At 29.5% G+C, this 14,599-nt stretch overlaps 1 protein-coding gene across 4 annotated transcripts in view; it reads left to right on the top strand.

Annotated features, from left to right (window-relative positions):
* gek (serine/threonine-protein kinase gek) overlaps nt 1-14,599 on the top strand; it is a 215,917-nt gene that overhangs the window by 156,187 nt on the left and 45,131 nt on the right. For all 4 annotated transcript variants that reach the window (XM_075356769.1, XM_075356771.1, XM_075356770.1 and 1 more), the window contains one exon: nt 4,500-4,660. In XM_075356769.1, the coding sequence (XP_075212884.1) occupies nt 4,500-4,660 (161 nt within the window). The remainder of the gene's footprint in view (nt 1-4,499; nt 4,661-14,599) is intronic.

Raw genomic sequence — 14,599 nt, 5'->3', positions numbered from 1 at the left:
TTAAAGATAAATTTTTAATTATTTGTAATGGTATTATTAATACAATTTTTATTGGTATATTTATATATTTTATTTATTTTGATTTGAATGCTGTCAAATTTTGTATTAAGATATTCTGTTTCTACTGTATAATTAATACTGGGTAGTTTGCACCTAAAATAAATATGTTATAGTAAAATAAAAAAATAAGTTCTTGCAAGGTTCTTTCTTGGATATATATATATATATATATATATATATATTATTTTACTTTGAAATGGAGTAAAGAAAATATCTTAAGCTTAAGTGAAGAATCAGATTTAGGAACTTCAGTTTATTAATTGGTTGCTGTGCATCTTAACTGTTCTGTCACCTATTTAAACACTTCCAACTATGAGGGAGGTTTTAAATATTTTGTATTAAAAATATCTGCTTTAAAGGAAATTGACCGTCTAAATCTTGATTTATGAAAGGTTATTGTAAATCAGCATTGTGCTCATAATTTACTCTTTGGTTTTCCTGTAATAATTATTATTAATTTACAAGGTGTCTCAAAAGTCCTGAATCATAGGGATATATACAATATATTTTCAATATCTGTTCAATATGGTTTTCATGTAAGTCGAAACACAATTGAAAATGTTCTCCCGTGTTCTGCAGGATGTTGACCACCAAGTCAGGTGTTACAGACTGGCACACAGTTGTGATCTGCTCTTGCAGATGATTTTTGTCTCTGATCTGGACTATGTAAATTTAGGATTTTAAATAACCCCACATGACACTATCCATTGGGTTTAAATCCAGGTATCATGGAGCCCATTAGTGGATCGGTTGTAGGGGACGAGTGGTGTCCCCTCTAACCAACCCATTGGAGGAAGTGTTCATCTAGCCAATCTTGAACTAGTGTACCATAGTGCGGGGGTGCACCATTCTGGTTTTCCAGAACCCGGCAAATCTAAATCGTGCAGTAATTAATTTCTTAACATTGCCTTAACTGTTCCATCAAAGAAGTAGGAGCCAATGATCGGTCTTTCCACAAACCATAGCAAAGCTGATGCGATCAGCTCCTTGCCATTTCCATATGGCAATCAGGATCTACTGACATGTGATGTAACTCTTGTAACTTGTATGGATGATACTTGTTTTTCTACAAGGTCCTCCATACTGTTGACTGAGAAGCACCTGCTATCTGCAAGTTTGTTTGTCAAATTAATTTTTTGAACTTGTCAGATACCTTTGCCAAAACCCCTTCCACTCCCTCTTCTGAAATGCTTGGACATCCAGATCTTTTAGCATCAGCAACACTACCTGTAGCCTTGAACTTTGCTAGCAGTCTGCCAACCATTTTGTGCGACACTGGCTCTTGTTGAAGATACCCCACGTTAAATTCATCTGCAACTTGTCTATGAGAGAATCCTTCTCTTCCACAAAGGAGGATAATTTCTACCCGCTCTTTGGTGGTCAACATCTTTCAGTATTACAACTGAAAGAAAACTAGAAAACAGAACAAAATTATTAAAATCCCTACAGTGCAGGACTTTTGGACACCTTGTATGTAATTTTCATGTTAGAAATAAAACTATTAAGTTTGATAGATTTTAAGTAGGCTTGTGTAAAACCCAAAAATTTTCTTCTTTGTAAAATAAACCCATAAATAAATATCATGTCACAGTTAAAAATAAGGTAAATTTGTACAAAATCATGTTTAAATTGCTATTTAAATAAGTAACGGTGTAATAATAAAAATAATTTTTTTTTAATAAAATAGGATGATGAATAAATTAAAAATATCTAATTACAAAACATATTAAATTGTTATTTTAGTTTTATGTGATTATACGATAGGATGAGGTGTATTTGATAATAATAATAAAAAATGTTATAAGATTGTATATGTTTTTTATTATAAGTTGTTGATATTTTAAGTAAAACATATTTTATTCTTTGTTAAATTACTTCGTAACTTTCTGTCTCAAACTTTTAAACAAATTTGAAAAAAGTTGTAAATACCTGGTTTTTAAAACAACATATGCATACAAAAAAAATATCCACTACTAACTACACCATAAATATAAAATACCTTTTCTTTTTTCCGTAGCTTACATGAAACCAGTCTGTTGTACCATTGGCTGTTATCCTGCCCTCTTCAAAATATTGTAGTAAACATTCGTTGTCGTTACTTGTAATTTCTTTTTTATTCCATACCTCTAGCTTTATTAATCACTTGCTCATCAGTTAAAATTTTCAAAGTTGAAATTAACACATTTCCATCAATCCTAGATATTTTGCTTGTCAACATTCTCACCACAACTCAGAGTGACCACATTTTTGATTATTTGTTAATCATTTTTGATAAATTTAGGTGGTGGATCTTCTTAATTAACTATAAAAATTTTTCTGTGATTTAAAATAATGCTTGATTTAACCTAAATCCTAGCAAGTGAGACCGTGCATTTCATAAAGTATAGAACAATTTTATTTTTAAAACTTTGATTTTTTTCCTTGTGACTTTATGAGAAATATAATCTCAACTTGAGAAACATTTTTTATCCATTGCAGTAAATCTACACAAAATTAATTTGCCCATAGGTATTATGGTATATAATGTACATTTTTACAAGTTTCGTTGTACAAAAAATATTGTGGAATTAATAAATATAGGTTTTCATTTTTTGGAAATTTAATCTGGATAAAGAAAAAAATTATTTTTCTTTATAATTATTTTATTAGTTAAACAAACTTCTTCCTCTTAGTGAAGAGGTTTAGTGCACTTTTTGCAATGGTGTAGAAGTAATCTAAATAAATGTAATACTTCTTTAAAAAGTATACCATTTTGCTATAAAAAAAAAAAGTGTTAACTAGGTCACATTTTGGTTTTGTTTTCTAATATTTGAGTACCTTATATTATTGTCATACTTAAAGATTAAATGAGGGAAATTTTGATGTTTCAAAATACTGATTATGATAAAGCAATCTCAAAAATGTATATCTGGGTCTGTGGTATTTGGCCATTGGCGAGACAGATTTTTAGAATTTAAAAAAAATATATATGTATATTATCAGGAAAATGATTCCTCTGTAATTATCAATTGTATGTACCTAATCCAAAGTTGTTGATTCTGAATAAAAAAAATAATTAACAGAAAAGAACTTTTCTGTAACAAATGATTAATTTTGATTAATATTTTAATAGTTTTTAAAAATGTTAAGACCCGTTTACATCAATTTTTGAAAGGAAAATAATATGTGGTAGTGTTTTAAATGATAAAAAGTAAAACCAGAATGTGATCTTTCTTGTTTATCCTTTTTTTTAACAAAATGGTAATTTTGAAAGAAATATTGTATTTTTTTAATGATTAATTAAAAGATTATTAATTCTCTTGCATAAATAGTTTGTTTTGAATGGAAAATCTTCAAAAATTCTCTTTTGTTAAATATGATTAGTTTTATCGTTTATTTGTTAAATATGAAAAAGATGTATTATGGTATTAGATTTTGAAAATTGTTACAATTTTTTAAAAGTACCTTCTACTGATTTTTGTTTATTAATGATTATTTGTTAACAGAATTTCTGTATGTGTGTGTTCAAAAAACATCTTAAAATGTTCAAACGTTCAACATCTAAAAATGTTCAAAAAACATCTCTCGTGGGTTCCCATATCATCAGTGGGTCCCACATCACACAATTCTATAATTACGTCAACAAATAAAAAAAAAGAATTATAAAAACTTAAAAATTTTGAAACAAACACTAACCACAAAATCTGTAATAACATACAACTCCACTGCCATTACTGGAATCTGATTCCAGTGCCAGACTGTGGTGGTGGAGTAGTTTGTTATTACAAATTTTGTGGTTAATGTTTATGTTTTCTAAATTTTTAGTTTTTATTTTTTGTTATTTGTTGGTGTAATTATAGAATTGTTTACAGACTGATGATGCAAGATCCCACAAAAGGTGACTGTTGGTATTAGTTTTATTAGGTTTCTGTTACTGTGTTTTGTTGGCTAAATTGTTTTTTTTTTTTTAATTTAATTAGCGCGGTGGTCAATATGTTGATCAATTATTTGGATTTTCAGAAAATTATGTATCTATCAGAATGTGTTAGAAAATATTTAATGTAATTTTGTTTACTTAGTATCAACTAGTACACATCAAAATTTTATGTTTCTTTGATATATCCATGTTATTATTACTATTTATTTCCTTAGAATTAGTTGAAATAATTAAAATATTAATTCACTTCATGATATGTGAATTATTTTTTTTATAATTATTGAAGAAAAATTGTATTATTTAATCATATTGTGCATTAAATGGGTTTTTATTCATTTTATTTTTTAATCTTTTAATTTATGTAGATTATTCTATTATGCTGGCTCTTTCGTGGTCAGTGCTGTTGATTTATGCATTTGTTTGTTATCTACATATTTACAACTGATTAAGAATGATTTTGTTAAAAACATTTTTCTTAATGTTAACGTACTTAATATTATTATATTTGCTTTATTTTTTACAGTTTTGGAAAGGCCATCATCACAGATGTCATATTTAGATCATTTCTTAAAGGAGTCGTCAACACGCCATGGTGGTTCTGTTGAAAGTGAAGAAGGTGATATTGAAGATAATAGGGTGCCATCAGTTGCTAGCAGCAAATCAAATTTATCTGAACTCAGTATTGTAAGTTACTTAATTTTCTTGGTTTTATTTGATTTTGTCTTGCAAATTTTTATCATTTAATCAGAAATATCAAACAGTAAATAAATGTATGTTATTAATAATATATTAACTTAAAGTATTGAAAATTGTTTTTAATCTTAAACTCAGAATTTGTAGGTTTTCTTTAATGGTATTTCATACCTTGTGAACATGTATTTAAATTTTAATTTTTTATTTTAATAATTATATAAGTAATCCTGAATCAACTTGATATTATATTTTTAGTTAATGTAATGTATCACGAGTGGTAGCAGGATTGGCTGAATGGTTTATAGTTTAACTTTCATCTATCACATAATTCCAGGGGTAGATAAGGTTGTACCTAAGAATTCTGCTCTTGAGTTTCTGTTTAATTTCTTGACGAAAACAACTTTTGTTATAGTAAATGGAAACTGATCAATGAAAAATTGTTGTCAACAGTAGCTACTCCATTTAGATAAAAATTCTGAATTTCCCATGAGTTTAGAGGTAAACATGATAGACATCTGCTACTTAGAGAGCACTTTGATTTTTTCTAGGTGGGATTAGTTTGTTTAGTATTATGGTTTTTCCAAAGGTAGATCATCGTTTCATACAACTTACCCTCACTTCCTTAGTATTGATTCCTGCTTATCCATTTTCAGGTCAGAATATGTAGGTTTTTATTAAGGATGCTAGAATTTATAAAGCCAATTCCATGTTTTCAACCACAAAAAAACAATTTTCTCATCCACAATCTCATATTTTGATTAAACTTAGCTTGTTTGTTCTACCTATAAAGGTAAGTAACCACACTAAATTTCAACTCTCTATCTCACTTTGTTATCATGTTTCATTCAAAGTTTTGAGGTTTTTCACATTTTGCTGGTTGGATGTCGCAAGACGAAAAGTGTCTGTAAATATAAAATAATTTGTCATTTGTTTATTTTTCATCCAATCGTGTTGAAATTTTCAAACTTTGCTCGCTAAACTGTGGGGATTCTGGAGAAAAATATAACATTCTTCTAAGTGTAATGATTTTGGCAGAGAAAAATCTTATTTTTGCATCTCTTAAGATTTTTAAAAACAAAAACATGGTTTAGCATTAAACTCAATATCTCAAGAAGGAAAAGGGATAATACAACATTTTTTCCTAAATAATCCTTACGAAATGGGCTATAACAGTGATTCCCAAACTGTGTGCCACAGTACCCAGGGAGCCGTAGCCACATCACAGGGGTGTCATGAAATATTGTAAAAGCTTCATAATTAATTGAACCAAGACATTTATAATAATTAATTTAATGTTAATAAAGTAAAAAAATAATGAAGATACACAAGTTTTATTTATTTTTATCTCTTACTTATGAGTAACCTTACTTTTACTTAGAATAAGGTGTCATGGAAAAGTTTTAATTGAAAAAGGGCATCACGACAGAAATTTGGGAAACACTGGGCTATAATATAAATAAATAAAATTTTTGGGTTTTTCATTCCTTCATGTAGTTTTTTAAACTAGATGTAAACATTTTTAATCTTTGAACAAAGCATTGTAGGGCTCCCCTTGGTTGTTGATTTGTGTCGAAGAGACATGTACAAGTTTAAAGTTGAAAATCCTATTGACGTATTTATATAGAAAAATGTGTTGTCCCTGCAGTTATGAATTTAAGTCTGAAAACTTACCATATTTATTTCAAGTAGTATTTCACTTTATGTGGGTCCATTTTCAGTCTAAAGCACTTGAAAAATTTTTAATATTACCTTTTGAATAGAATTCATACACTGTGTTGAGAATTGGTATGTTCTTCCAGTTGAGGTGTGTGGAGACTCAGCAACTGCAAGGATGTGAGGAATAGACACTGGGCAGGTTAGGTATCATCTTGTATTGCCCAGTAAAGTGATGCTGATAGTCCTGCAGTGTGTAAAAACAACTGTAATATCACCTTCTTTACTCACTTCAGTTATTATAACAAAGTACCAGAGATGGTCATACGTGCAACCAATGTAATGAGAGGGATACAAGTATTCTTTCACATTTAATGTCACTTCTTTTCTTAAGTTGTAAATGAGTCTGGGCTTCTCATCACTGCTGATCCTTCTTGCTTCCAAATCCCAGAACAATCTTTTGGCCCAAAGTTATGGAAACCCTTGTTACCAGAAGTGCTCTTCAAAGCATTCTTAAAGTTAGAACAGATAAGATTTACAGAATCTTTGGTTATGAAATGGAAGTTGACTTTTGTGATGTTTAATTTACAAAACTGAAAGAAGTCATCTGTAGTTAATATTTGATTCTGAAGAGGCCTTTGGAGACTTTCTTTTCGTGCCAATTTTTTTACAGTACCTCCAATCCCATCACATTTTGTTTTACTGTGGTTTGTAGCAAAGAATGAGCACTGAGCTTTTAACATGAAATCATTTTTATGGAGGCAAAGGTTCATTAAATTAAATTTGTTCTTGTATTGTGCTGCACAACCGGCACTATAATAGCGAATTTCTGTAATGTTGGGAAAGTTTTCTTTGAGAAATTCTGGTAGCTTTTCTTGCATTCTGATTGCATTCTTGCATTCTCATTTATCAAGTCATCTGATATGATGCAGTGTAATGAAACTATGTTTTCACCAACACAACTTAAGTTTATAATAACAGGATGTACTATAGAAGAGTCCAAAGTCCAGTGGTACCTCTAATCCTCATCCTGAATAGTAAAAGAGAGAGTAATTCTCATCAAAATCCATTGAAATAACAGCAGCATTTTAAGCAGTGGAATCTTTGAGGCTTTTAAAAAAATTTGATTGGCACTTTGCAATGTATGAATGTAGAACTAGTTTGGTAGTGAGTTCATTAACAAATTCATCAACTTTTGCAGTACATGTGATCATTTGTGTTCTGTCTGTTGAAATCCATTGTTTGTATTCTATTTTGTCCTCTTCATCATAGTCATCAAACTTTGTAGAAAGTATGTTAAATTATGTAGAGGGGGCAGTTGTCACAGTGTCTGAGCAAACATTCATGATTAGGGTTTTCACATAGCAGCAGTTTTATGAGCTCTTTATATTCTTCTTCAAGTTGTGCTGAATGAATGAGCAGTATGGCATTCTGGTGAATGGTGCAGATGCAGACAGAGTGGTTTCCGCTGGCACCACACACAATTTGGGGCGAAGCATACAGAATTTTGAAAACCTACTTTGACTTCAGGATACTCCCATTTAAAATTTGAGTATATTTCATTTAGATTGCTCAAAATTAACAGTTTCTTCTTATATTGATTTTTCCCTAAACTTACGTTTTTCATTGTAAGACCCTTGACTGTTCATTACTTTGATAAAAATTTATAACCGACGTTTTGACCTCAGGCTTTAGTTTCTTACCTCTTTTTGGTTCAGGTTCAGCAAGAAAACCTTTTTCTTTGAATAGATGGGCTTGCCAAACAGAGTAATCAAAAACTTGAAAAGTATCTAATTTTTTTTCTTGACCAGTTCAGAAATGCTGGGATTGTTAATAGCTGAACTTTCTTCTTTGATTCAGTTGAGATAGTAGTCATTTTTTTATGTTTTCTACTAGTAAGCTCATACTAGTAGCTTTTTGTTCCATTATTGTTTTTTTCTAATCTGGTTCCTTCTTGTGGTATTTCAACATCAAGAACAATTTCAATTTCCTTTTTCACTTTTTGTTGTAATTTTTCTAGTTTCTGTTGTACATACCTTATTTTATATCCCTCATTAAGTGCTTATAACTTTAAAGGTGAACACCCCACATCTGTTAGAGAAGCATTTAAAGAATCAATAGCCTCTTCTTTTTGTAACTCATTAACTTCAACATCACTGTCATCATTTAGCTGTAAGTTTTCTACTTCGCTACCACGATTAGCTGGAGTTGTAAATAGCATTTTACAACAACGGGAACATAATTTTTCTCCTGGTTTTATTTTAAGCCCTTGTTTGGCATATAACCTGCTCTGTTATAAACTTACCATTCTTAACATTTTTTGAATAGGTTTCTTGTGCCTTTTGTAAGGATCACAAGTTTTTTGTAGGAATTCATACTATTTTAAAAATAAATTCTTATGGTGAAGGCAAACTGTAATAAGATTTTGAACTTCAGTTCTTAGCTTAAGTATATTAAGTACTTCCTCAGACGATTCACTTGAATTTTCTATTGCTTTTTGGGTAACAACTTGTTTAATGACATTCTGTCTGTGTTGTTATCCCTATGCTGCACTTATCTTCCATTTCAAATTAAAATTAAATGGCTAGTTCAAATTTCTTATACCCTGTAATTTAATACAAATGTTGAAGCAAATATCCTTTAATGGTTATTGCATAATTCTATTAAAATGAGTAGCCTAGTTTCAAAATCAGCCACTTCCAAACATTTTCAATATTGACATTTTAATATATATGACTAAAGTTAGTCACACAATATATGCAATAAAATAAGATTTGTGCTTCTATATCAACTATATCACCAGGAAACAACTTGATGTGTTTCAAAGTCAGCCACATCCTGAAATAATACAATGTAAATGTTTGAAAAAATAATTGTTATTACTTTTTAAATTTATTAGAAAGTGTGTAGTAAAATATTTATTATAAATGTTATGTATGTTTTTTAAATAAAAGTAAATTATTTTGTAGTCAGAAATTATTTTTTTGTTTCAAAACCAGCCAAATCCCAAATTCTGTTTTAAAATCAGCCACATCCAAACAAAAAATTGAGTTTTTGCTAAATGTAAATATTTAAAATAAAATTTTTTATTTTTTATTAGGAGTGGCTTAATTATTCTATAGTGAATAAATTAGAATTTTAGCTATAAAAATGTTAGTGCTATCAGCTTTTTTCTGTCCTGAAAAATTTAATGAAATGGATGTGGCTGATTTTGAAATTAGGCTACTCAAATATATTACTAAAAAAGGTTCAATTACTTGCAGCTTACTAGTATTAATAATCCATAAAAGTAAAGAAAAACACACAAAAACCGCTATACACTTGCACACAGAATTAATATATAAAATTGTAAGCAGTACAGCATACTGTTTCCTTAGGAAGCACAAGTAACAGACTGAGTAAGCAAGCAAAGAATAGCTTGTCTGATCATATGCCTATCCAGACATGTGTGTCTCCTGTTGCTACTTGCACAGTTCCAGCAGCAAACAAACATGACTGTACACTTTGCAAGCTGGGCCTGTTTGTACTTGCAGCTTTCTTATTTTTGAACTCAATTAAGAATTGTTTTCAAATAATTACTTAATGTTTTAAAAATAGTGCAAGTGGCAGTTTTATAATTGACATAGGTCCTACAATGGCTCAATGAATTATTTTAAAAACTTTTACATTTAACTTTAAAAAAAAACTATACAAAGGAATGAAAACCTCAAAAATTGTATTTATTTTTGTTAGAGCTCATTTCATAAGAATTATTTAGGGAAAAAAATTTTGTGATTATCCCTTTTCCTTCTTGAGATATTGATTTAACACTAAATAATGTTTTCGTTTTTAAAAATAATAGAGATGCAAAAATAAGATTTTTTTCTGCCAGAATCATTACACTTAGAAGAACGTTATATTTTCTCTAGAATCTCCAAAATTTATAAAAATAAGCATGAAAATTTCACAGTGATTGGATGAAAAATAAACAAATGAAAAATTATTTTATATATACAGACACTTTTTGTCTTGCGACATCCAACTAGCAAAATGTGAAAAACCTCAAAACTTTGAATGGCCATAATATGATAACAAAGTGAGATAGAGAGTTGAAATTTAGTGTGGTTACTTACCTTTATAGGTAGAGCAAATAAGCTAAGTTTAATCAAAATATGAGATGGTGATTGAGAAAAATTTTTTTTATCCTTGAATTGAGATGGAATGACCCCAATGTCTCCTTTGATGTTATCTGGTCAAGTAGCTGGCCTGTATATTGACGTAGATAATTACACTAATTGATAAAATACTTACCTTGTAGAGTCAGGCCTTTTTATTCCTTATAAAATATCAGTACAATTAATTTAATGTGTAATATTTACCTTGGTAGTGGCAGTTTTCATTAATTTGTCACCTTCAGAATGTATTTCTTATTCAGTAATTGTTTATTTTATTAAAATTGGATAAAAATGGTTACATTTTTCTGGAGAATTTGTGTTATGGATTTTTACTTTTGCGTATAGTTGACCTATGTGGGCTGAGAATTATGAGAAATCCACAGAAATTCTTTTAGACTTTCATGTCTGAGCTGAGACCTGCTCTGTTACCTAGTTAATCGAATGTGTTATTCCATTATTAAAAGACAAAAACCTTTTAATTTACATTTTTGTGAGTTTAATTAATCCTTAAAAAAGAAAATAGCTCAAAATATTTGGGTAAAGAATAAGAACAACTATTAGCATTTAATATTTTTAATTTACGCTATAGGATACAATTCTAGGATTTATTAGTAAATAAAAATAACAGATAGGTGCTTTTACGATTTAGTTGTAGAGGAAGGCTAAGTTTAAGAAGTATGGTAGATAGGTAATGAAAAGTTTCTAGAATAAGATGAATAACAAGAAGGAAAAAAGGATAGAATTACCGCCACTATCAATAAAAAAAATAAGTTTAAGTTGTATTTAAACTAGTGGAGGAAGGATGATAAGATGAAGAAGGAGGACCAAGTTTTTAGATGATATTCCCATTTTTATGTCATAATGAAGTGTTATCATCTGCAAGTTTTTAAACTTGCAGAGCCAATTAAGAAGAGAAAACATGTTTCCATATTGTTCCCAATCAGTATTCATCTACTTTTTTACACCTCACCCGTTCATTATGATTTCATATTAACAATTGTTATCAATTTCTGGTTAAGACAGTCAACCTGATGATTTCTTAAAATCTTATTTCTGCTACTAAAGAACTTCTCAGGGAGTAGCATTCTGGAAATTGAAGGCTGTGAGGAAAGGGTTATATAGTACCTGAATTATTAATATGTATATCAGCATCTGAATTGTTAAATTAACAAGTTCCTATTGATTACTAAAGTTAGACAGCACTGAGTGCAGTTACAGTGCATGTTGTTGGGTATAGAAAATAATTATTGTGCTACTTAAAATTTATAGTAAGAAAAAACATACAGTAACAGTTATATTTAACAAAATTTATGTTGTTTTGAATTTTATTCATATTTTTAGCCACTGAATTTAATAAATTATTTGAATAATTTATTTAAATACCAATCTGTAAGCAATCTCTTACTTTAAAGTGATGGAAGTATTCTAAATAGTGCAGTGAATCTTCAGGCTAACATAAAAATTGTAAACCATATTAAAAATAATATATTTTGAGCTTGTGACTACATTTGATGTTTTTTTTTTTGTATCTGTAAAATAAAAAAAAAGATTGATTCTTGGTAATTACACTGATAGACAAAAAGAAATTGTAATATTTCTCTAAGTGTGGTACTATTTCATGAATTGTTTTTTTGCATACATTACAGATCTGTAAATGTAAGGATCTATTGTCCTTAGTTATAAATAAATTACGCTTTAAAAAAATTAAGGGAAATTATAGTTAAAATCTGTAAAATTTATAATTTTGCATGGCCATACCTGTGTTAGAATGATTTCGCTGATGCGTTTCTTTTATAAATAGCCTAAGGCAGATCCCGAATTAATGTCCAATAATAATTGGCTAGCATGTTAGTATTACATTTCCTTTTACAGCGGCTTTCCATCATAGAAATGTTTTGGTGGAAACGTTCACCGTGTTCGTCACTTTCGTCTCCGAGGTTGTCCGGAAAAAATCCACATATGAGTAGAGGAAATGTATTTTCAAAGACATATCACATCCCATAGCTCTGTATGAAGTAAGAAGTTGATTAACGGTATCGTGGTAATTGTTGGATTTTTGTTTGCTGAGAAAATTTTTACAAACGTCTTCAAATGAAGCCCAAGCTGCAATTTCTACATTATTTAATATTGAATTAAATACAACACCTTTGACCAACTCTTATTTGAGGACCAGCAAATATGCCTTCTTTAATTTTTCCTTCACTGACATTTGGAAATTTCTGCCTGATGTATAAAAATTCAGGACAATCCTTCTTCATTGCTTTTACAAAATTTTTTATTAGTCCCAGCTTGATAAGGAGAGGGGTAAAAATATTTTTTTTGGGTTCAACTAAGGGCTCATGAATAATATTTTTCTCATTTGGAGTTAAGTTGTCTCATTTCTTCCACTCTTTGTAACATAATGCTTATCCCTAGCTCGCCTGTCCCATTCGCAAAGAAAACACGTGTTCTTAGTATAGCCTAACTGCACGCCTAACAAAGTAGCTATAACTTTCAAATCACCACATATGTTTCAGCTATATTTTTTATAATCTATTTTTTCAACAACGTCTTTCATTACATTGTATGTCTCTTTCAAATTAATACTGTAAACGTTTGTTATCGAGGAATATTTGTTACCGTTGTGTAGTAGAACTACTTTTAAACAATACTTGGACAAATCTATGAAAAAGCGCCAGTCCTCATATTTATGAACTTTGTTCTAAGTGCAACATAAGCTCATCAAAATTTGTGCAATAAACCAAATTATTTTCATCAATAAAGTACTGAGAAAGTTCTTTTTGTTGACTTCGAAAGTCCGAAATTTTTGTATTTTTTGAAGTAAATTGCAACCTTGCAGTCTTGATCCTAACAGTTGAGCTTGATTTTTTGATAAATTTAAATCCCTAACCAATTCATTTAATTCACCTTGTAATATAAGATGCGGCTTATTGGAAGATAATTCAAAATCAAAATCATTATTGTCTTCTTCAGTACTGCCTGATTCTTCATCGCTGCTTTCGAAACATACATTCACGGTGGCTCAGGAACTGGAATAATTTCACTGTGAGGTACACGCCTGATTACAGATTGTAATGAAGGATATTTTACAATATGTTTAGATTTTTTAGAAATTTCAGACACACTTGTTAAACAAAAGTAACAATTGGTTACATGATCCTTTGGTTCATACCAAACCATAGGTACACCAGATGGCAAAGCCTTCCATTTACCTTTCAGCCATCCTTTTAAATATACAGAACAATTAATCCATACTATATGAGGAGCCCACGTCTTATCCTGATCACTAATTTTACACTGAAATTACAAATGATATCCTTTTTTAATTAAGAGTGTAATGTTTTTTATATTTGATTTTACAGTAAACTCACCACATACATAACAAAAGGCATCCACATCATTTACACAATTTTGAGGCATTATGACACTGCACTGTTAGCAAACTTAAGATGGCAATAAGACTGAACAAAATTAATTCATTCCTAAATTCAGTGCTTAATACAAACAACACAGCTGTGTTTTCAGCTATATGTTTTGACCTGCACAGTTCATGAAGGCTCACTCTTCAGTATTAGATATGATGTTGCAGTATGTGACTATGATATGATTTAATTCTTTGTCTAGTATTATTTATTTATAACTTACAAATTATGTTAACTTAATTAAACAATAAAAAATGAGCTAACAAAATACAATACAGGAACTTAAAATGCTAATGATACGTTAGCCAGTTAGAATGGCCATTCATAAACCATAATTAACATACATTCCAGTAAAGAATTATTTACAGTTAAAATCTTCAGAGATATCTTGTATACTTGACATTTGTATTTGAGCATGAATAGCTTGTCATTAAAAACGTTATTTGAAAAGTAGTACTGAAATGTGAGTAGCTACTAAAAAGTGAATTTCATAGTATTAATAATAAACCTATATGGTCATAAAGAAACCTGAACAAGTCTTTAAATAATATAGTAATGTAAAGTATTGTTAGAATTTCTGAAGAGCTAACTGGGAAGATTACAAAAATTATCTCCTGATGAAAATACAACAAAAATTTGTGAAATTATATTATGAGCTGATAAACATAATATCCCAAGAGGAAGTGTATATAATTACACAC

This window comes from Lycorma delicatula, chromosome 2, assembly GCF_047948215.1.
Source record: "Lycorma delicatula isolate Av1 chromosome 2, ASM4794821v1, whole genome shotgun sequence".
In the NCBI taxonomy this organism is placed as follows: Eukaryota; Metazoa; Arthropoda; class Insecta; order Hemiptera; family Fulgoridae; genus Lycorma; species Lycorma delicatula.
The sequence above is the reverse complement of the archived record's forward strand: the minus strand, read 5'-3'. Positions and strand labels throughout refer to the sequence as shown.